This window comes from Canis lupus, chromosome 5 (assembly GCF_003254725.2).
Source record: "Canis lupus dingo isolate Sandy chromosome 5, ASM325472v2, whole genome shotgun sequence".
Classification (NCBI taxonomy): Eukaryota; Metazoa; Chordata; class Mammalia; order Carnivora; family Canidae; genus Canis; species Canis lupus.
Genome location: NC_064247.1, coordinates 40,943,408 through 40,966,571, shown reverse-complemented (window position 1 = coordinate 40,966,571; position 23,164 = coordinate 40,943,408). Strand labels below are relative to the sequence as shown.

The following is a 23,164-nucleotide window of genomic DNA, read 5'->3' as shown; positions in this document are numbered from 1 at the left end:
TCCCCACACACCGCCTTACAAATTGTATGTATTTATGTTTCATTGAGGTGAAATTCACATAAAGTAACCATCTTAAAATTTTTTATTTATTTGAGGGAGAGAGTGTGCACGCACATGCAAACGACAGGTGGGGAAGAGCAGCAGGAGAGACACGCAGACTCCATGCTGAGCCCGATGAGGGGCTCGATGCCAAAACTCAGATCATGACTGGAGCCGAAATCAAGTTCAGACACATAACAGGCTAAGCCCCCCAGGTGCCCCTAAAGTAACCAGTTTTAAGCTATAACTCAGTGCATCCCAGTTTTCTTTCCACATGCTGTTCCTTCATTTTTTTTTAAAGATTTTATTTATTTATTCATGAGAGACACAGAGAGAGAGAGAGGCAGAGACACAGGCAGAGGGAGAAGCAGGCTCCCTTCAGGGAGCCCGACGTGGGACTTGATCCCGGGTCCCCCAGATCACGCCCTGGGCTGAAGGCGGTGCTAAACCTCTGAGCCACCCGGGCTGCCACGCTATACCTTCATGCCTGGAGTATCCCTCCCACCTTTGCTGCCTGAAAGCGTCTTACTGAATAACTTCAAGGTCCAGATATAGGTCCCCTCCTTCAGCCTGCCTTTCTTCTGTGCTCTGCCCCATGCTGCTCCAGGGGCTTTCTCTGGAGCCCTCAGCCCCTCAGCCACAGCCCTGCCATGAAGAGGCTGTGGTCCAGCTGGGTCTGCTGGACCACACTGAGAACTGCGTGAGCACCCATGGACAGAGGGCACATTGGAACACTCACTGATTTTTGAATGACTGCATGAGCGAGTGAATGAGTGCAGGTCTTTGGGGGACCCTTTGTGGGGAGCTGGAGCCTTAAGGGCCAGAGCTGAACTTTCAGGTTCCAGCCAGAGAGAGGATGTAGGTTCAAGTCCAGGGGAGCGGGGGTGTAGGGAGAAGACTCACGACAGAATAATCGGGTCTGGGTCTGGGCCAGAGCCCAACATAGAGTATGGGGCCTCAGTTTCCTTCTCCAGCCTATCTCCAATTTTCAGTGTGACCCTAGGCAAGTCATTGCCCTACTCTGGACCTCAGTGTCTGCATTAGTAAGAGCAGGGCAATGCCTGGACTATCTCATTCTCCTGTTGAGTCATCTGAAGGCTGGGATTGTGGGTGGCAGTGGGGAATCCCTGGCCTCTCCAAACCTGGCTCAGGGACCGGGCATGCTCTCCTAACCTCTCAAGTTCAAGGTTGGAAGCATCTGGAATAGCTTCTTTCAGGAGTTAACCAGTAGGAGGAGCTGGAGAGAAGTGAGTCAGGCAGTCCTGGGTTCTAATCCAGCCTCTACTAGACTCTCTGTAATCCAGACAGTCCAAAATCGACAGCATGGCTCGGCTATGTCATCAGGAACCCAGGTTCCTTCTGTCCTCCTGCTGTACCTTCTCAATATATGGCTTTTGTTCTCATAACCACAGATGGCTGACTCGGCTCCCAGGACAGTGCTGTGTTCTGGGCCAAAGAAGGGGGGAAAGACAAGGGGGCCCCAGAAAGATTTTATGTAGGACGGGATACCTTCTACAAACCACTGATTGGATGATGGCTCTCATACACACCCCATTAGCCAGAACGGCTTTAGGAAAACACAACAAGCATGGAAATAAGGAAATAATGGAGCCTGCTTTGCCTCAGGCAATTGTTGAGGATGAGGGTGGCATTTAGAATACTGAAACTCTCGTGGGTGCACCACCCCATGCAATCTGATGCTCAGTTGATCAAAACATACCCAGCCAACCTGCCTGGACACCTGCTGATGGGCCGGACTGCTTCGTGCCAGCAGAATGCCAGCCTGGGTTGTAGGTGTCTGGATCCATAGTTATCTGATTTTCTACTGCTTTGTTTTTTTTTTTTAATTAAAAAAAAGATTTTATTTATTTATTCATGAGAGACACACAGAGAGGCAGAGACATAGGCAGTGGGAGAAGCAGTCCCCTGCAGGGAGCCTGATGCGGGACTTGATCCCTGGACCCCAGGATCACAACCTGAGCCAAAGGCAGCTGCTCAACCACTGAGCCACCCAGGCGCCCCTTTCTGCTGCTTTAAAGACAGCTGGACAACTTTGTCACCTCAGGTGACTTTTCAGGTGACACTATGTAGGTCAAAGAAAGCCCATTTGTGGCTGTTGACATTTAGTGCCTCGTCTTTGGGTGGTGCTGTGGCATATGTTCCCCCACTAGCTTGTGGGAGGGGCAGCAGGTGCTGGTTGCCCTTTGTGGTCCCGGGCACCACTCTTTCCCTGCGCCCTCACCCCCCAGCATCAGCCCAGGAGGGAGGGGGAGGAAGGAGAGGGAGAGGAGCCAGGAAATGTGGGAGAGGCTCCCTGGCAAGAGAGACTGCTGAGAATGAAGAGACTCTAGGATGACATCACTTTTAAATAAACCAAAGTCACCAAGGCTGGGAAAGGGGACAACAGATGGATGATTTTTTTGTTTTTTAATTAAAGTGTCCCAGATGACAAAGCCATGCAAGTGTCTCCATCCAGTGCCTGAGAAGAATCTAAGCAGAGCCTTCCTCTACTTGATGAAAATTTGGGATTTTTAAAAATGCTGGTAGGGGAACCTGGGTGGCTCTGTTGGTTGGGCGTCTTTTTGGCTCAGGTCATGACCTCAGGGTCCTGGGATCAAGCTCCACATCGGGCTTCCTGCTCATCGAAGGGAGGGGGGGGTCTATTTCTCTCTCTCCCTCTGCCCCTCCCTCTGCCTGTGCTCAGGTGCTCTCTCTCGTTCTCTCTTTTTTTTTCTCTCTCTCTCTCTATCAAATGAATAAATAAAACCAAAATACAAAAAACCAAATGCCAAGGTCATGAGAGCCAAGAGTTATGTCTCACTCAGTAGGTATTTACTGAGCAGTTCCTGTGTGCCAGGCACTGTGCTGGGTGCTGGGGATGAAGGTGAAGACAAGACAGACACATCTGCTGCCCTCATGGATGGACTTCCTGGTGGGGGCGGGGAGGGGAGACAACAAAACAGCTATTCACCAGACAGGAACAGTGCAAGGAGGGAAAAAATCAAACAGTGTAAAGGGCTGGAGAGTGAGAGGGTTATTGTAGACAGGTGCATAGGGAAGGCCTCTCAGAGGAGGAAAGTTGGAGCAAAGCCCCCCAGAGAAGGGAAGGGGTGAGTCATGCAAGGACCTGGGAATGAGCGCTTCCAGACAAAGCACAGTCTGTGCAAAGGCCCTGAGGTGGAATACGTTTGAGGAACAGAGAGGCAGCCTGGAGGCTGCTCACACTGACTTGCATTGAATCACAAGAGACAACTGTGCACAACTCTGCCTTAAGGGATGTCATGTGGGTAGCTTGAAATCAGTCATAGGCGGAGTGTTTACACCACAATGTAAATTGCTAAATGGTAAAATCAGGGCTTTAGATTAAAAAAAAAATTTTTTTTAAGGCTCTACAACCATTAGGGAGCCCAACATAGGGCTTGAACTCACAACCCTGAGATCAAGGCCTGACCTGAGGGACACCTGGGTGGCTCAGATCGTGATCCTGGGGTCCTGGGGATCGAGTCCTACATCGGGCTCCCCGCAGGGAGCCTGCTTCTCCCTCTGCCTGTGTCTCTGCCTCTCTCTGTGTCTCTCATGAATAAATAAATAAAATTAAAAAAAAAAAAGGCCTGAGCTGAGATCAGAAGTAGTACGCTTGACTGACGAAGCCCCCTAGGGCTTTTAATCTTTTGTATTTCATTTTCATTGTATTTTCTCCAAGAGCCACTTTACCAGCAGGGGGGGGTGGGGTAGGAGATGGGTTTAGAGAACTCACCAGGGCCTCAGAGTGGTGGATGGTTTTGAGGCGAGGAAGGATGTGAGGTGACTTGGGTTTTAACAGAGTCTCCGGCCACCATGCAGGGGAGAGACCATGGGCATGTGGGGTGTGGGGGGACCTAGGTCACCAGGGAGGAGGCAGGTGTGGCCATCAAGGTAGGGTTGCCAGATTCAGCCAACTAAAGCACACAATGTGTGCAGTATTTCGGAAATCCATTAACCAAACAACGATTCATTGCTTATCTGAAAGTCCAGCATAACTGAGCATCCTGTGTTTTATCTGGCAGCCCTACCTGTAGGTGCCAGGCAAGAGAAGGTTCTGGAAGGCTTGCTGCTTAGTCCCTGGGCGGGAGCGTCGCTGTGGCCATTCCCCCCTCCCAGGGTGTGCAGAGCAGGATCCCACCAAGCTCCCCCTGTCCCAGCCCACACCCACCCCGTGCCCATTTCCTCCAGCTTTTCCCAGCAGACCTGACAAGGCAGGAAGCAGATCCCAGATGGGGGGCGGGGCTGATCCAACAGGAAACCAGGTGAGCTGTCGTCCACACACTGGACTTGGCCTCAGACCTCAGGGAAGCTGGTCCCTCTACCTCTCTTCCCTTCTTACCAGTGGGGCAGCCAGGGCTGGGTGATGGACTTGTCGTCTGGGAGGAGGAAGCTTCTGCAGGGACATGATCTGATCTGTGTTCTCCAAAAGATCTCTTTGGCTGCTGTGCACAGACAGCTGAGCAGGCAAGGGAAGCCGAGAGGATCATGGGTGGCCACTGCAGTAGCCCTGGTGACAGACCAGGGTCGCTGGCACTAGGCTGTGAGCAGGGAAGGCTGTGTGTCTGCTCCTCCAGCTCCCCTACTCACTCAGCTCCAGCTGCAGCTCCCTCACTCTTTCTCCACCACACTAGTGATGCTCCTGCCTCAGGGCCTTTGCACTTGCTGTTCCCTCTGCCAGGACTGCTCTTCCATCCAATCTCCACAGGGCTCATTTCCTCTCCTCCTTCAAATCCTTGCTCAACTGTCACCATCTCTGTCTGGCCCTCAAATTTTTTTTTTAAAGGTTTTATTTATTTATTATTTATTTATTTATTTATTTATTTATTTGAGACACAGAGAGAGACAGAGACAGAGACAGGCAGAGGGAGAAGCAGGCTCCATGCAGGGAGCCTGACATGGGACTCTGTCCCGGGTCTCCAGGATCAGGCCCTGAGCGGAAGGTGGCGCTAAACCCCTGAGTCACCCGGGCTGCCCTGCTTATGACCTTCTAAGACACTGTATAATTGAGTCAATTTATCCTGCTAAAATCTGAGTTCCTCAGAGTTCCTCTCTCCTCAAAGGAAGAGATTTATGTCTGTCTCATGGCCAAAGCCCCAGAACTGGGAATGGTATCTGGCACACAGTAGGTGCTCCGTGTCATGGCGTCAATGAGTAAAGTTTGGATTTGGGTAACCTGTTGGATGAGGTAGATTGGTGGGGGAATAGGTGAGAGGGGAGAAGTGTGAGGGAGAGGGCGGGGGTCACATGACACCCAGGTGCCTGCCCTGGATGGAGGTGGCTGTGAGCTGAGGAGCATCAGGATAGGGAGCTGGTGAGCATGGTATGAGTCCCAGGAATTGGAGGGTTTGCGGGGCGTCGGCAGGGGGACATCTGCAGAGCACTGGCTGTTAGATCTGGAGCTCGGAGACAGACCCCGGCTGGAGCAGGGTTGAAAGCGGTCAGCGCAGAGATCGGGAGGAGCAGAGTGAGGAGGGGACAGGTGCCGAACCCTGAGATGCCAACATTCTGGAGAAGAACAGAAGAGCAGCGGGAGGGGGAGTCAGGAGGGGCGAGTTCCCATGAGGTTGGTCCCTGGGTCAGTCTCCCTCCCAGGTCTGGGATCTTTCTGAGGACAGGGCGGGTACAATTCTCTATCCCACACCCAGGGTGATCACAGGCAGGCCTTGGGAATGTTCCAGAATAGGCAAGGTCAGCCCCAGTGTGTTTGCCCAGCTGCTGGGTTCCCCGGAGGCCACAGAGGATCGCAGCCCCCACGGTTGGACCCCAGAGCCTGTGACAGTGCTGATGACATCTCCCCTCACCCCACTGTCCCCACCTAGGTCCCCGGGCAGCCTGGGTGGGTTGAGTGGTGAAAGCAGGGGTGAGGAGGGGTGCCAAGAAACCACAATGGAGCCCTCTGGCTGTGAGGTCAGCCCACCCACCCAGGCCTTTGAGGCCAGGGACAGCCTCTTCCCGCAGGCCTCCCGCTCTCCCCTCCACCAAAACCACAGTTGGCGTGCAGGCCGGCATGGGGGTCGTCCCTCCCCTGTGGGAGTGCCCACGGCCACACTGAGCTCAGCTCTGTCACATCCTGTGGCCTGGTGCTGGGCCCCTGGCAGCAGCCCCCTCATACCCCTCCTGATCCCCCATCCCCAAGTCTGGGAGTTGACAAGCCTGCGCCGCATGGATTAAACATTGGCCACTCCGGTCTCCTGTGTGTAAGGCACTTCCAGGCAGAGATCATCCCTTCTGGAAGGAAAAATAAATCAAGATGAAATCAGAGAGAGAGAGAGACAAACCATAAGAGACTCTTAACTATAGGAAATGAACTGAGGGTCACTGAGGGCGGCAGGCGGGATGGGGGGTATGGGGTAACTGAGTGACGGGTATGAAGGAGGGCACCTCTTCTAATCAGCCCTTGGTGTTACACACAACTGATGCATCACTGCACTCTACCTCCAAAACTAATAATATACTACATCTTAATTAATTGAATTTAAATAAGATTAAATTAAATTTTAAAAAAGAAGAAATCATCCCTTCCTATTTTCCTCCTGACCTATGGAGTGGAGACAGTGTGTCCTGGCCACCATGTGCTGAGGCAAAAAATAGACCAATACAAGCACTGGCAGAAGGAAGGGGTGTGTGTGTGTGTCTGTCTGTCTGCATGTGTGTGCAAGCCCCCACGTGTGTTCCCAGAGCGTCTGTCCCAACAGCTTGCATATCCCTGCATGCGTATTGCTCCTGTGTCTCTGCGTGTGTCTCTGCAACCCCTGTGCATGTGACTGGCAGTGTGCCTGCCAGAGCGTGTCCCTCCCTGTGTGGGTACTAGCATGTCTGTGTTTCCGTGAGCCTAAGTAGACAGGCATGTGTCACGGTGTGACTGAGCCTGGCCGTGGGGCTTGGCGATGCTGAGTGGAGATCCGAGGCTCAGGCCGAAGCTGCCAGCCAGCACCTGCCTCACACCCGGCCCTGCTCGTCACCCGGGAGACACAGGCTCTGGGCCTTGTGCCGCCTTGGCACCTGCTGCCTCTGGGAAAGAGCCTGGGGGTCCCAAAGGCTGGGAGGGATGAGGAGGGCGGTTGCACTGGGGAGACTGTGGACCCCAAGTAGGGGGATCTAGTTCCCTGCCAGGGCTGCCAGCCTTCAGGGGTCCCTAGCAGAGGCCCATCTTGGTCTTGGGCACGAGGGCACCTCCCACCTGCCCTCATGACCAGTAGATCTGGCTTTTCCCCTTTTACCTACGAGCTACCCACTCAGTATCTGCTCTCCACTTCTTCCTTTCTGACAAACCCCCATCTGTGGGGCAGCAATGTGCCTATGGAAGCACTGGATTTCTGAGCCTCCCTTGCACCTGGGGATGGCCTATGACGTGGTTCTAAGACATAAGTGGTGCACATCTGCTGCGGGCTACCAGGAAGGTGTTTGCTCTCTGATGATGGGGGACAGGTGTAGCACCACGTCCTTCTCCCTCCTTCATTCTGTCCGGAACATAAATGTGATGGCTGGATTGCAGCAGCTGTCTTGTAGTCATGAGTTAAGAGGGAAAACATCATAAGGACGATGGCAAAGTGGATAGAGCCTTCGTCCCTGACAAGCTAAACCAAGGTCAACAACATTCTTTGGATTTCAGGGCCCCTGGTGGCTCAGTTGGTTCAGGGTCCAACTTTTGCTTTTGGCTCAGGTCATGATCTCATGGTCATGGGATTGAGCCCTACGTCAGGCTCCGTGTTCAGTGAGGAGTCTGCTTGAAGACTCACTCCCTCTGTCCCTCCCCCTACTCCTGTGGGGGCATGTGTGTGGGTGCACACACTCTCTCACACTCTCAAATAAATAAATCTTTTTATAAAAAGATGCAAAGTACTTTGAGTTTCTCATGATGAAAGAGAAATACATCTTCATATGTTTATGCCATGGTTGGTGCTTTTCTGTTACCTGCAGCCTGGTGCAATCTTAACTGACGGTTCCAGCTCTGGGAGAATGGGCCCGCCTGTCCTCCCCACGCCCTAGCTCAGAATCCTTCCCACCTCCAGCTGCTGCCACTAACACCAGGGCCCATGCTCAAATCAGGCCTGGGATCAGTTATAATTTAGACCAACTCCACATTTTTGGTTTTGGAGAGACTCCTCCCTGCATGATGGGAAAATAGACTGCTACCCTCATTACAAAGAAGGGGAGACAGCTTCAGAGAGGGCTGGGGTTAGCCTAAAGTCACCAGCTGAGGGCATCACAACTCGGTCCTTACTTCTGATGAGTTCCATGGGCTCACAGAGGGATTGATTGTCCCCGACTGCCCCCCACCCACCTGTCTCCTGGGTGCCTGAAATCCCCCCCTGTTGAGACCAGGCAGTGTCCTTTGCAGGCTCATCCATTAAACTGGCTCCCTATACTTCTGGTGGCAGAGGGGTGTGCATGGGAACATCTGCGATTTCTGCTGGCCCAGTGTCCATCCCATCTTCCTGAAGTCACAGGTTTACTTTGGGAAAATGGGCCTCTGCCGCTCACAGTCTGAGGCTTTTGGCTGGGGCTGCAGTCCCCTCCCCTTCCAGAGGGGGAAGAGGAGACAACAGTCTGGCCAAACAGCATGCAGGCACACCTCAGAGAGATTGTGGGTTCCACTCCAGACCACTACCATAGAGCAAACATCATGACAAAAGGAGTCAAATGAGGGCACCTAGGAGGCTCAGTCGTTAAGTGTCTGCCTTTGGCTTGGGTTATGATCACAGGGTCCTGGGATTGAGCTCCACATCGGGCTTCCTGATCAACGAGGAGTCTGCTTCTCCCCCCACCCCTCACTCTGCTCATGCTTATGCACGCACTCTCTCTCTGAAATAAATGAAAAAAATTTTTTAAAGATTTTATTTATTCATGAGAGACAGAGAAAGAGAGAGAAAGAGAGAGAGAAAGAGGCAGAGACACAGGCAGAGGGAGAAGCAGGCTCCATGCAGGGAGCCCGATGTGGGACTCGATCCCGGGACTCCAGGGGAGTCCTGGGCTGAAGGCAGGCGCTAAACCACTGAGCCATCCCAGGGATCCCAAAACATGAAATCTTAAAGAGAGAGAGAGAGAGAGAGAGAGACTTCAAAAGCACAAGTGACAAAAGACCAAAATAGGTAAATTGGAATTCATTGCCTTTAAAAATTTCCAAATTTTGAAAACTTTTGTGCTTCATATGATACCATCAAGAAAGTGAAAAGGCAAAAAAAAAAAAAAAAAGAAAAAAAAGAAAGAAAGTGAAAAGGCAACCCACAGAATGAGAATATTTGTAAATTATATCTCTGATAAAGGACTTATATCCAGAATATATAAAGAACTCCTGTAACTCAACAATAAAAGGGGAAATAACATGGGACACCTGGGTGGTTCAGTGGTTGAGCATCTGCCTTTGGCTCAGGTCATGATCCTGGGGTCCTGGGATCAAGTCCTGCATCACGCTCCCTGCAGGGAGCCTGCTTCTCCCTCTGTCCACGTTTCTGCCTCTCTCTCTGTCTCTCATGAATAAATAAAAAAAATTTTTTTAATCTTTAAAAATAAAATAAAAATGAAGGATTTGAATAGATATTTCTCTCCTAAAAGACAAATGGCCAATAAGCATATGAAAAATGCTCAACATCATTTATCATTAGGGAAATGCAAATCACAACCATAGTGACATATTACTTCAGGACCCCTAGGATGACTCTAAAAAAAAAAAAAAGAAAAGAAAAGGAAAGTAACAAGTGGTGGTGAGGGTGAGGATGTGGAAAATTGGAACCCTCAAATATTGCTGGTCAGACTAGCTCTATACCCAAGAGAAATGAAAACATATCCACAAAAAAACTTGTAGATGAATTTCACAGCATCATTGTTGACAACTACCAAAAAGTGGAAACAAACCAAATGTCCATCAACTGATGAATGAACCAGATGCAGTCTATCCATAAAATGGAATATTTTCAGTGTTAGAAAGGAATGAAGTTCTGATACATGCAAAAGGATGAACCTAGAAAACGTGCTACGTGAAAAAAATCAGCCACAAAAGGTCACATACCGTAAGATTCCATTTGTAAGGAAGGTCCAGAATGGCAAGTCCAGAGTCAGAAAGTTGATTAGCAGTTGCCAGGGGCTGGGGAGGGGAAATGAGGAGTGACTACTAATGTGGCCTTTTCTGGGGGGTGAGGAAAACATTACAAAACTAGGCTGTGCTTGCACAACTTTTACGGGCATACTAAAAACCACTAAATTGTACACTTTGAAGTTTTATAACACATGTATTTTTTAAAAGATTTTTTATTTATTCATTTGAGAGAGAGAGAACAAACAAGGGGAGAGGCAGAGGGAGAAGCAGACTCCCTGTTGAGCTGGAAGCCCGATGTGGGGCTCATCCCAGGATCATGACCTGAGCTGAAGGCAGACGCTTAACCATCTGAGCCACCCAGGCGACCCTTTAGCACATGAATTTTACCTCAAAAAGGCTGTTATAAGAAAAGAGGCACCTCTCTGCTTACTGATACTTAATGATCTTTAAGAAAATTATTTAGTTTGCTACCTTGTATATATTAAGGAGGCATTGGATAAGAATGTGTATTTGTGTTTGCTTGTGTTGACTTTGTAGAGACAATAAAAGCAACCACCTGGAGTTAGGACCAAGATTTTTCACTTAAGCTTTTTTTTTTTTTTCAAGATGTACTTATTTGAGAGAGAGAGAGAAATGAATACAAGCAGGGGAAGAGGCAGAGGGAGAGGGAGAAGCAGATTCCTCCCTGAGCAGGGAGCCTAATGCAGGGCTCAATCCCAGGACCCTGGGACCACGACTACAGCTGAAGGCAGCCACCCAGGCACTCCACTTACACCTTATAAATTTTGAGCCATGCAAAAATGATTTTTTTCTTAAAGAAATGGTCAGTTGTGTTAGCTGCAGCAGAGCTCTGTAAGGCAAGGACTGAGGAACGTCTGTTGGATTTGACTATAGTCGATTAAGGACTTTTCCGGGACAGAGTCAAGGCCAAGTGGCAGTAGAGACAAGGCAGCTCACAGTGGATTGAAAAGTAGATGAGAATCAGTTTTTGCCAGAAAATGTTGAATGGCCTATAGCTTGTATACTCAGCCTCGCTGAAATATTCATAGAGAAGTAATTAAACATAGTTTTTTAGTCTCTTGTGAGATTTTGTTTTATTCCCGGATGGGACGGGATCATCACGCAGCTGCCCACTCGGTCCCCTGAAAAGATGTGTTTGTGTGTCTTGCTTCTGTAGGCCCTCTACTTACACTGAGGGTCACCGCAGGCCTTAAACTGCACGGATTTCAGAGTTAGGGAAGTCTGTCTACTGTGTCCCCTAAACAAAGGCCATCAAAGAAATATTTTCAGACCTCAGTGACAGAAAATGTTCTTTCCCCAAGTATGCTTTCTTGATTAATATCCAATGCAAACCACATAACAAGATACTTTGGCTTTTTGCTCTGTTGCGAGAAAAATCAGACACAAATTCATAATTCGGCCTTAACTGAGGAGACCCAGATGATCCTTTAAAGTCTAAATATTAGCTGGTTTTCCAGAGGCTGACCTAATACTTAATGTATTTTAATGTATAATCCCAATAAACTTCTGAAAATTCAGTATCCCACCCCCAAAATGTACAGCAAAGGGTTACCAAAAAGAAACTGTCACCATTAGAAGAGGAGGAACTTCTGAGCAGTTAACTTAATTCAATACAACTGGTGTTAAATTTGGGAAACTGATTGAACTATAAACTTAGCATGTGAAAAGGAAAACACAACAGTGCGGAATAATAAAAAAAAATTTTTTTTAAAGATTTTATTTATTTGACAGAAAGCAAAAGCAGCGGGACCAGCAGAGGAGAGGGGAAAGCAGGCTTCCCTCCAAGCAGAGAGCCCCATGCGGGGCTCGATCCTAAGACCCGGGATCACGACCAGAGCCGATGGAACATTTGTTTCTTGTTTGTTTTTTTAAGGATTTTATTTATTTATTCGTGAGAGACATAGAGAAGAGAGAGGCAGAGACACAGGCAGAGGGTGAAGCAGGCTCCATGCAGGGAGCACGATGCGGGACTCGATCCCAGGACCTCGGGGTCACGACCTGAGCGGAAGGCAGACGCTCAACCACTGAGCCATCCAGGCGTCCCCAAAACAAAGATTTTTTAAAAGTCTCTAGGCTTGCCAAAATTCATTTCTGGTCTGGACCCACTTTTCAGCCTCTAGTCCGTGATGTTAAGGAACAGACCCCGGACCTGGCACTCAGAGTCTCTACCCACCGAGCACTACTCGGGGCCAAGGAAGAGCCCCGAGCCCCCGTTCCTCTGCTTCGCAGTCTCCGTACCTTCGCCTCGATTCCCCAGCTTTCTTCTCACGTGGCGGCACCACCCCCTTTGCTCCAAAAGGCTGCTCCTCACTGCACCACCTGGAGCTCCCCGCTGCAAACCTTGCCTCCGCGCAAAGGTTCGGACGGCCCCGCCCCGAAGTCGCCGCTGCCTTCTCAGGGAAGGCTCTACCAATCAGCCACCGGGCCGTGGAGCGGGGCGGGCACCTGGACCCCGCGCAGGGGTAGAGGCCGGACGCCCCGCCCGCTGTCCCCCTGAGCTCGGCAGCAGCCCGCGGCGCGGGAGCCCTGCGACGGAGCCACCCAGCGGAGGGACCACGGCGGAGGCCGGGAAAACCCGAGCAGAGGCCCCGGCCGCCGGAAGCTCAGCCGCCGGAAGTCAGTGGCGGCTTCAGGCCGGGCGCTCTAGAATCCCGGAGGCCCAGGGTCTCTGTGGTTGGATGCGTCCGATCACTCTCTACTCTGGGTGGCGCCTTCCCGGAGCTCCCGGGACCGATGGGGAAAATGAGGAGGTGGTGCATAATTCCTCGGGCGATGAGGACTGACAGGGGAGCAGGGGCCTCAACGAGGGGGATTTCTTGAGCCGGCCGACGAGGTAACAGACCCACGCGCCGGAGCGCCGCCGCAGCCCCGGGACCTGCCGCAGTCAACCCCGCGGATGGCGGTGCGCACGCACGCACGGGGGCGTTGCCTTCCATTAGCGCGGCGCCCGGGGCTGCTAGCGCGCATGCGTCAGAAGACTGAGCCGGGCGGGGAGCCTGCGAAGCGCCGAGCGCCCTTTGGGCGGCTCCTGCGGGCAAGCTGGACAGCGGCGGGCGCGCGCGCGGGCGGGCGCGCGCGGGGGCGTGGTTTCCTCTGCAGGTGGCCTCGGATTGGACGCAGCAAGTCGGAGGGGTGGGAACCTCCGCAGAGAGCGCCCAGCGATTGGCCAGGGGCTGGAGGGAGCGTGATCTTGGGAGGCGGGGCGGGGGGACCGGCGGGGCAGAGCGCGGCGCTGAGGTGGTGGCGGCGGCCTTGAACAAGTGAGCGAGCGACTCTCGGAGTATCCCTCCACGGGGAACGGGAGCCCGGGGACGCAGGGAGCGCCGGCGACCTCCGAAGGCCGGGAGGACGCGTCGGAGTGAGGTGCCATTCGGTGAGTGTTGACCGAGAAAAGCGAAGTGCCCCGCCCCTCCCTTTCTTCCTGGACCGCGCCTGGCGGCGCCTCCCCCACCTCCCACCCTGCATTCCACCCTGGACCTGAGCTCTGGGTTCCAAGTCCGGGTGTGGGACGACTACTACGTGCCAGCCGCTCTCTTTCGCTCCCTACCTGGCCCCCGCTGGCTGAGGGAACTTGGAAATTCCCTGGTCCTGCTCCCCAGCCTCCCAGATGGGAAACTGAGGCCAGGGAGCGGGCGGCGGGCCCCTCCTCACCAGCGTCTCCACACAGACGCCATGGCTGAACCCCTGAAGGAGGAAGAGGGCGACGACGGTTCTGGGGAGCCCCCCGGGCCGGTGAAGGCGGAACCTACCAACAACGCTGCCTGTGTAGCGGCCAAGAACCTGGCCCTGCTCAAAGCCCGCTCCTTCGATGTGACCTTCGACGTGGGGGACGAGTACGAGATCATCGAGACCATAGGCAACGGGGCCTATGGGGTGGTGTCCTCCGCGCGCCGCCGTCTCACCGGTGAGCTTCCCCGTTGTGCACCGCTTACAGATGTGGAAGCGGGCCCCAGAGAGTGAGAAACCTGCCCCGTCTCAGCCCGGAAGGAAAGCTGGGATCCAAATTCTGGATCAAGTCAGCAGATACCGGTTAGGTGCCTCCTGGATGCCGGGGTCTGTGTTGGGCTCGGTTCTCTGAAACTGCTATGGTGGTTTTGCCTATTTCTTTAGAAGAGTGGCAATCTCAGACCAGAATGCAGATCCTGTCTTTGGTTTCTAAAAGTCTTTGGAGCCAGAGACTGGTGTAAGGAATTGGTGGTGGGATGGGTAAGGTCTGAGATGGACAGAGTGTAGGGAGGTAGTTGAGCACAGGCATTAGAATCGAGCCTACCACTAACTCCAACAAGTTGCTGAGCCAGGTTTTCATCATTTTCAGCTTTGAGCCGTTGGTATCCATCTCAGGATAGATGTGAAGGGAAAATCTGATAACATCCGTAAGGTGCTTAGTGCAGGCCTTGGCATGTAGTAGGTTCTTGCTATTCAGTATATGGTAACAGCCTTCTAGAAGGAAGATGTTGAAAGGGGCCTTTTGCCAATCTGCAGCTACTCTAAGGTACCTCATGGTATCTGCCTTTTCCCTGCTCCCCAGGCCAGCAGGTGGCCATTAAGAAGATCCCTAATGCTTTTGACGTGGTCACCAATGCCAAGCGGACCCTCAGGGAGCTGAAGATTCTCAAACACTTCAAGCACGACAACATCATCGCCATCAAGGACATCTTGAGGCCCACTGTGCCCTATGGGGAGTTCAAATCTGTGTAAGGAGCAGGGACGGAAGAGGAAGGCAGAGGTGGGATCTGAAGTTTTCAAAGGGCAACTGAACCTAATGTAAGGCAGGCTGGGAAAGTTCCCATTATTCCAGGACCAGTGTCCCTTAGGGCTTTGCTGGGGACAGCTGCAGTTGCTCAAGAAGAGTGCAGGTGGTTACCGGTGGTTACTGTTTTATAGAATCTTGGTAGGTAGAACCAATATAAGATGTTCATATAGTAACTGCACTCTTCTACTCTCATAGCAGATATTGCTAGTCAATCATAGAGCATTTTCTTCAAAAAAATGGGTAAGCCTTCACAGTTTTCAGAGTCTTTCAGGCAGCTATACCAAACAATGGAGATGGCCTCCAAACTAAACTTATTGGCCAGCCCTGGTTTAGTCCAACCCCATCTTTTCTTTGATGGGGAAACTAGATCTAGAGAGAAGAGTGACCTAACTTCATGGAAACATTAGAGAAAATCTAGAATCTTCATACCATCCCATTGGCCCCTGCGGCACGTGAAGATGAGGCTATTACCTGTCGAGCCGGGAGGCTGGAGTGAGGCTGGAGTGTGGGCGAGGTAGCCATGCTTATCTTTCTTGTCCCCTCTAGCTATGTGGTCCTGGACCTGATGGAGAGTGACCTGCACCAGATCATCCACTCCTCCCAGCCACTCACTCTGGAGCACGTGCGCTACTTCCTGTATCAGCTGCTTCGGGGCCTCAAGTACATGCACTCGGCTCAGGTCATCCACCGCGACCTCAAGCCCTCCAACCTGTTGGTGAATGAGAATTGTGAGCTCAAGATTGGCGACTTTGGCATGGCCCGTGGCCTGTGCACCTCGCCTGCTGAACACCAGTACTTCATGACTGAGTATGTGGCCACACGCTGGTACCGTGCTCCTGAGCTCATGCTCTCACTGCACGAGTACACACAGGCTATCGACCTGTGGTCTGTGGGCTGCATCTTTGGTGAGATGCTAGCCCGGCGCCAGCTCTTCCCAGGCAAAAATTATGTACACCAGCTGCAGCTGATCATGATGGTGCTGGGTACCCCGTCGCCAGCTGTAATCCAGGCTGTGGGGGCTGAGAGAGTGCGGGCCTACATCCAGAGCCTGCCACCACGTCAGGCTGTGCCCTGGGAGACAGTGTATCCAGGCGCCGACCGCCAGGCCCTGTCACTGCTGGGACGCATGTTGCGTTTCGAGCCTAGCGCCCGCATCTCTGCAGCTGCTGCCCTTCGCCACCCCTTCCTGGCCAAGTACCATGACCCTGATGATGAGCCTGACTGTGCCCCACCTTTTGATTTTGCTTTTGACCGTGAAGCCCTCACTCGGGAGCGCATTAAAGAGGCTATAGTGGCGGAGATCGAGGACTTCCATGCACGACGTGAGGGCATCCGCCAACAGATCCGCTTCCAGCCTTCCCTGCAGCCTGTGGCCAGTGAACCTGGCTGCCCTGATGTTGAGATGCCCAGTCCCTGGGCTCCCAGCGGGGACTGTGCCATGGAGTCACCTCCACCAGCTCCACCGCCGTGTCCTGGCCCTGCACCTGACACCATTGATCTGACCCTGCAACCACCCCTGCCAGCTAGTGAACCAGCCCCTCCGAAGAAGGAGGGTGCCATCTCAGACAACACCAAGGCAGCCCTCAAAGCCGCCCTGCTCAAGTCCTTGCGGAGCCGGCTCCGAGGTGCCTTGCGGAGGCAGCAGCTGGCCAGGGAGCGGGGTTGCAGAGGGGTACTCCCAGTTTGGACAGGCCGCAGACTCTTATCTTCTCCCTGCCAACTTCTCTGCAGATGGCCCCAGTGCTCCTCTGGAAGCTCCTGAGCCTCGAAAGCCGGTGACTGCCCAGGAGCGTCAGCGGGAGCGGGAGGAGAAGCGGCGGAGGCGGCAAGAGCGAGCCAAGGAGCGGGAGAAGCGGCGGCAGGAGCGGGAACGCAAGGAGCGGGGGGCCGGGACCTCTGGGGGTCCGTCCACCGATCCCCTGGCTGGGCTGGTGCTCAGTGACAATGACCGCAGCCTGCTGGAGCGCTGGACTCGCATGGCCCGGCCCGCAGCCCCCACAGCAGCCCCAACCCCAGCCCCAGCCCCAGCCCATGCCCCAGTCCCAGCACCCGCCCCAGCTCAGCCCAGCAGTCCTCCTGCTGCCCCCCCACCAAAACCAGCAGGCTCCCCCACTGGTCCTGTACCGCAGCCTGCTTGCCCAGCCCCTGGGCCTGCTCCTCACCCCGCCAGCCCTCCGGGGCCTGTCCCTGGCCCAGCTCCACTCCAGACTGCCACCCCTAGCCTCCTGGCTCCCCCTGCACTTGTGCCACCCTCTGGGCTGCCTGGCCCCGGTGCCGTAGCTGTGCTGCCTTACTTCCCATCTGGCCCGCCCCCTCCAGAGCCCGGAGGGGCCCCTCAGCCCTCCACCTCAGAATCCCCCGACGTCAACCTGGTCACTCAGCAGCTGTCCAAGTCACAGGTGAGAGGCTGTGGAGAAACCTGGATCTGGGCCCAGGGAAAATGGGTTTGAGAAGTCCTTGCTGTTTGGTGGGGGCGGGGGGACAGGAGAGGCTTCAGTGTACCTTTATTCCATGAAAACTGAGTGGCAAATGGGGTTTTATCTCTGAACTTGTCATCTTGCTCTTAGAAGGAGCTCAATGCCAACGAACCGGTTGGGAGATGACTAAGATGCTTCCTAAGTTATGCCTGGTCTGCAGACAGGCCCTTGACTGGCACTCAGCAATTGTCCAGGCTGGTGCTGTCCCCAACGGCTGTCCAGGCAGAGTCACTGACAGGGTCGGGACAGAGTTGCGGGATAACCTCTGTCTGCTCTTGATACTGCCTGTGTTGTAACCTGCTGTCGCCTGTTGCAGGTGGAGGACCCCTTGCCCCCAGTCTTCTCGGGCACTCCAAAGGGCAGTGGGGCCGGCTATGGTGTTGGCTTTGACCTGGAGGAATTCCTAAACCAGTCTTTTGACATGGGAGTGGCTGACGGGCCACAGGATGGGTAAGATGGCTGGACCAAGCTTCTGGAATGGGCCTGTGGGTAGGGTTTCCTGGTGCAGGAGGAGCTTGCCTGTGGGATGGGCAAGGAGCCAGCCTAGGCTAACAGGGCCTCTCCCCTCCGCTCTCCCTGCTTCCCTTTTTCCTGCAGCCAGGCAGACTCAGCCTCACTCTCAGCTTCCCTGCTTGCTGACTGGCTGGAGGGCCACGGCATGAACCCTGCCGACATTGAGTCCCTGCAGCGTGAGATCCAGATGGATTCCCCGATGCTGCTGGCTGACCTGCCGGACCTCCAGGAGCCCTGAGGTCCACAGCCTGTGCCTTGCTGCCCGGGGCGGACCCAGCTACAAGACTCACAGGAACATTTCCAAGAGCTGGAGCCTTGGGCCCAGCAGTGGAAACTCAGCTTCGATTATTCTGCAGGTTCATCTCAGACACACTGCAGCCTTAAGCAGCCACCTGAGCCACCGCCAAGCCACGGCAGGATCAGGAAACCTCTACTCCCTGAGCGATCCTTTTCAGTATTGTATTTTTATTATAATTATTATTATTATATTAATATTGTGACGCCATTTCTTTGCCATCAAAATGAGCCCTGTGAAATATAAGATTCCCTTTAGGGCCTAACTCTAGGTGTCTTTTTAGAGTTGAGGTCAGGGTGTTGTCAGTAGGGGAGCAAGGAGGAGCCAGGTTCTTGTATTTGAGACCCAAGCAAACACGATTGCATGCACGACAGACAGCCAAAGCCAGTTCATTCAGATCCTGAGCTTTATTGAGATCTTCACTCCCCACCTGCTTACAGCCCCTCAGAGGTTGTCCTCTGCCCACCCCCTACCCCCCCACCATGTTCAGACCTCAACTCTAGGGCCGGTGGGGGGACCTGGTATCTATGCCTACCTTGACTGTAGCTGTTTTTAGAGTGGCGTGCAGTAGCTGTGGTGACATACGGATTTAGCATTGAGCTTTGGGGGGCTGGGACAGGCGGGTGGGAGCAGCAGAGTAGGGCCATGAGGTGGGGGTGGGGGTCCATGGTGCTCCCCACTAGGGAATGAGTTGTGGGAGGGAGGCCAAGGATGGGGAGATGCTCTGAGGACAGTGGGGGGGCATGCTGGGGTGTGGCAGCGATGGCCACGCACGGGTGGCCTGGCATCCACGACGCCAGCTCAGTCTAGCATACTGGGGGGTCCCCAGTTGGAGGAGTCCACAGCAAGGAAGCTCACCAAGGTGGTACACAAAAGCCACAGCCTTGGAGTGTAGCTCCCGGCTTTCCACCTTTGGGGGAGGGCAGAGGCAAGCTAGAGTCTCGTGGAGCCCGGTCAGGTCCAGGGGGGAATGGCCGTACCTTTCCGAGGGGCCCCAGGAGAGCTGCTGGCCCCATAGCTATAGGTGAGGTGCGGAAGGCCTGGCTTTGAGATGGACACCCTGGGTGTGACAGGACCCGCTGGGGCTAGAACCACAAGGCCCCCACCATGGGAAGCAGGTGCTAAGAGAGCAGCGGGCAGGGGTGGGGTGGGGTGCAGAGGGGGCCCTTGTGGAGACCAGGAGCAGCCAGGGGAGGCTCAGGGCCTGATGGGGGCCAGCCCCTCAGGCCCGGCGGATTTTCATCTCGGTGCGCTTGAGGGAGTAGTAGAAGCCCTTCCACTGGGCCCAGTTGATGCCATTAGCATAGGAGAGGTGGGAGCCACCCAGGTAGAAGCCGTTGAGGTTGGCAAAGTGGCAGCTGCGGAACCAGAAGGCTCCTGAGGAGAGGGCCGCGCAGTTCTGCACAAAGAGGTCCTGGTCCCGGTCGAAGGTGGAGAACTTCTGGCCGCTGTGGTAGGACAGGGAGTCGCCTGGCAGAGGGGTGGAGGGATGGGGCTGCTGAGTCAGGGAGCCAGCCCCAAGCTGGCGTCAGGTGGGGGGGGCGGGTGGAGTGTGACAAGAGTGATGCTGTGAGAGGCATCACGTGGCAGCCTGGCAGGATGGGGCGCCCTCCCCAAGCTGGCTTTTGCATGAAGAGAAGCAGCTGCTCCTCATAGGGCTCCCTGGAGTAAGTGGACACGGCTTCTCCCAGGGCCCAGGTCCAACCTGGGTGGGAGCCAGCACGATCCTTCGGGGACTCGACAGGGAAGGAAGGGGTCGGGGGCCCAGCGGGCAGTGCCAGCCCTGCCTTCTCTCCCGATGGCCGCTGGTGAGGCAGGCAGCAGGGGATACCTGCCCCGCCGTCCTCGAAGCCTGCCACGTAAAGGGTGTAGCCATCCTCCTCGGCACTGACCGCGTTGGGCGAGATAGAGAATTCGGCATACTTGGCGGAGGCCGTGTTGTTCTCAAAGTCCTCCAGGTCCACTCGCAGCTCGTACTTCTGCTTCAGCGTCAGGAGGTGCAGGTTCTGCAGCCCTGGGGGGGTAAGGGGGTGGGTAGGGGGCTCCTGGTTAGCAGAGCCTTGGCTCCTGGCTCGGGGCAGCTCCCGGCCCATGGGTGTCCCCTGCCTCCTCCTTACCCAGCCAGTACTCCCCGTCGGCACGGCCGAAGCCCAGCTTGTAGTCGTTCCAGCCCCGGAAGAAACTCACTGAGCCATTGAATCTCTTCTGGAAAACCTGGAGCAGAGGACAGGCCTGGACCATCAAGAGTCCCAGGGGCGGGAGCCTCACCCAGGCTGGTGATGCTGAGGGCGTTTTGGTAAAAGACTGAGCTGGGCCCCGAAACAAGGCACACGCCCCTCAGTGAGCAGCTCCTGGGCGCCAGGCGCAAAGGTGAAGGGAGGAGTTGTTCTAGAGTCAGGCTCCTGGTAGTCAGTCCTGGCGGGGGCTGTGTGACCTTGGGCAAGTTATTCACCTCTCTGGGTTTCAGTTCCTCTGTACAGGGTCCCCGTCTCCCAGAACCATTGCAAGGATATAGGCACTAACCTGCCTCAGGCACCTAGAATTCAGTGTTGGCAGCAGCTCACACGCTATGCTGTGGCTATTATGAGCTCCATTTTAGAGATGGAAAAACTGAAGTGCACGGAGGTTAAGCCTAGGTGCACGGCGAGGACCAGAACCAGGCCTCTGTTCCCCCGACCCACTCACCGTCCACTTTCCGCCCGCAGTGGTCATGTCACAGAAGACCGGCACGGGCACGCTGGGGCCCGAGGGGTAGATGAGGTACACACCGTCCACCTGGTACCCCTGCGCGTAGACGTCATCACAGTCCAGGGGCTGCGGAAGGCAAGGCTTCTCCAGAGCTGGGGGCAGGGGCAGGGAGGGTGAGGGGAGGGGGACCAAGGTGCAGCCGGCCCCTCAGCACCCTGCAGTTTGCCTCCATCTCTAGGGTCACCAGAAATCAAGATCTCCTTTGGGGTGTGGGGGAGGATGCTCTTAGATCATCTCCACCTGCCCCAGGGTGGAGGAGAGGAGATGGCCTCCTGCAGGGCTCAGCCCTGAGGCCGGACTCCCAGAAATGATGGTTCCCAGGAACCTCTCCTCCCCCAACCTGCTGGCTGGGCCGCTTACCGTCTCCCCGGATCCCGGAGATCTGGGGGGCGCAGGGGGGCGTGCAGAGAAACAGCAGCGGCAGGGCCAGAAGAACCTGGGACAGGACGTCAGGGTCACCTACTGCAGCCCTCCTCGTGCCTCCTCCAGCCCCAGAGCCCCTGGCGTACTCTGCACTTGGCCCTCATGTGAACCGCCCCCTGCCGGGAACCCCTTGCCTGTCCTTTGGCCCCTCTTTCCCCCCCTCTTCCCACGCCTGAGAAACCGGTCTCTGGGACAGGCTGGAGCCCTCCTGGCTTCAGAGTTTCAAGTGGATCGCTTCCCAGCGCCGTATCTGGTGCGGGTCCTCTTCCCGCAGCGGCTCAGGCCCACGGTGCCCAGAGTCCCCGGCCCCAGTACCTTCATGCTGCCAGTTCAGCTCGGAGCGGCTGGGTGTCTGCTGCCCCAGACTGCGCCCCAGACTGCACCCGCCCACAGTTATGTGCTGGGCCCTGGCCAGGCGCCCCGGCCCCACCCCCTGGAGCTGCAGAGCCCCCCTCTCCCCTTCCCGGCACCGCACCAGCATCTGCTTCCAGGGTCAGGAGAGCCAAGGGGGCCCGGGGAGGTGGGGGAGGTGGGGCCGGGCCCGGGGGCCACCTGCGTCTCATTAGGTTTGTCGGGGGCAGGGCAGTGGGGATCTCACTCCCCGCTGAGTCACACTGCTCCCTGGGGTGCCTCTACACCCACCACCTGGACCTGTGGAACCCCTGGCACCCCCAACCCAGCCCCTGCTTCCTGATCCACCCCCCAACCCCCCGCCCTACAGATGTCTGTTTATTTTCTCCTTCCCTGGCCTGTGTTTCATCAGTCTTTGGGGGAAGGCTAAGGAGTGGTGGGGAGGGTTCTTGGGAGGGGAGGCCTGTTCTGGGGGCTCAGAAGGCTGGGGAGGCAGCTTCAGAGCTCCTGATGTGGGAGCCTGTCTGGGGCTGGAGGGGGTTAGGGGCAGCGGGGGCCAGGCAGTCTCCTGGCAAGACTGGGACATTTCTGAGCCATGAGCGCAGCCTGCAGGCGTCCAAGTGCTGTCTGCCCCAGCTCGAGCCAGGGCCTTCTCCAGCCCCCTTCCAGCCCCCCTGGCTCTGGCCGCCGAGGCCCCCTTCCCCCTCCCACAGAGTTCCCCGGTGATGTGTCTGCCTCACACACGGAGCTTGGGGCCTCTCCTTTCTCTCCACCTTCCCCTCCCCCTTCCTTCCCTCAACCTCTGCACTTTGGCCTCCATCCCACCTCAGACTCCCTTCTAGATCCACATAAGTAGTGTCCTGTCTTAGCCCAGAAAGCTCTCCCTTGCCTCCTGCCCCCATTGAGCCAGGGGTGCCTCCCAGCCTGCCCTGAGGCCCCACTGTCCCTATCTCCACCTGGGTTCCAGGCCTCCTCCGAGCCTTCTCGGGGTGCTCGCTGCCCCCAGCCCCTTCATGGATGTCTTTGCTTCTGTTCTCTCCCCTCTACCCCCCATCCTCTGCACAGGCTGCCAGGACAGTCTTTCTAGAAGGCCGTCTGTCACCACCTGCTCGCAGCCTCTGGTGGCTCCCTTCGGCCTCAGGGCTGAGGCTCCGGTTCTCACCCTGGGATGTGAGAGGAATTTTAGGTCTGGCTTAGGCCTACCTTAAGGACCTGATCCCAGACTGCTTGTGACTTGAAGTACAATCTAAACACCAAATTCCTTGCCATGGAGCCCCCACTACCCCCACCCCCACCCACCCCACTGCCCTTGGCTCAATTGTTCCTTGAGGGCCCACCTGCGGGTCTACTCTGCTTGGCCATGAGTGCAGATGGGCAGGGTCAGTGTCATTTCTGCACGCTTCGCACACATCCCAGAGCCCGTCACGGGCACTGATACCCAGATCAGATGTCTTCTGAGCACCAACTCTGTGCTGGCTGCTGGG

General features: G+C 55.1%; 2 protein-coding genes and 1 long non-coding RNA gene across 6 annotated transcripts; 1 reads left to right on the top strand and 2 right to left on the bottom strand.

Annotated features, from left to right (window-relative positions):
• Positions 1–64: 64 nt before the first annotated feature.
• Positions 65–13,042, bottom strand: LOC125755121 (uncharacterized). 2 transcript variants are annotated; one of them, XR_007410795.1, is made up of 3 exons: positions 10,073–13,042; positions 6,176–6,291; positions 65–5,568 (listed from the first exon to the last, which is right to left on the bottom strand). It is a non-coding gene; the product is annotated as an uncharacterized LOC125755121 (long non-coding RNA). The 2 variants fall into 2 exon arrangements; XR_007410794.1 differs by having other exon boundaries at positions 65–6,291.
• A 255-nt stretch (positions 13,043–13,297) lies between these two features.
• Positions 13,298–18,355, top strand: MAPK7 (mitogen-activated protein kinase 7). Of its 3 annotated transcripts, XM_025428204.3 has the most exons (7): positions 13,299–13,493; positions 13,788–14,024; positions 14,649–14,814; positions 15,420–16,498; positions 16,605–17,272; positions 17,667–17,800; positions 17,948–18,355. In XM_025428204.3, exons 2-7 carry the CDS (start codon positions 13,793–13,795, stop codon positions 18,099–18,101), a joined length of 2,433 nt encoding a protein of 810 aa, XP_025283989.1. In that variant the 5' UTR covers positions 13,299–13,493; positions 13,788–13,792; the 3' UTR covers positions 18,102–18,355. The 3 variants fall into 3 exon arrangements, with proteins under 3 accessions (XP_025283991.1, XP_025283989.1, XP_025283990.1); XM_025428206.3 differs by lacking the exons at positions 13,788–14,024; positions 14,649–14,814 and having other exon boundaries at positions 13,298–13,493; XM_025428205.1 differs by lacking the exons at positions 13,299–13,493; positions 14,649–14,814 and having other exon boundaries at positions 13,892–14,024.
• A 191-nt stretch (positions 18,356–18,546) lies between these two features.
• MFAP4 (microfibril associated protein 4) lies at positions 18,547–21,775 on the bottom strand. The gene is made up of 6 exons (XM_025428207.3): positions 21,645–21,775; positions 21,267–21,342; positions 20,844–20,998; positions 20,276–20,372; positions 19,990–20,172; positions 18,547–19,628 (listed from the first exon to the last, which is right to left on the bottom strand). Exons 1-6 carry the CDS (start codon positions 21,648–21,650, stop codon positions 19,381–19,383), a joined length of 765 nt encoding a protein of 254 aa, XP_025283992.1. The 5' UTR covers positions 21,651–21,775; the 3' UTR covers positions 18,547–19,380.
• Positions 21,776–23,164: the final 1,389 nt, after the last annotated feature.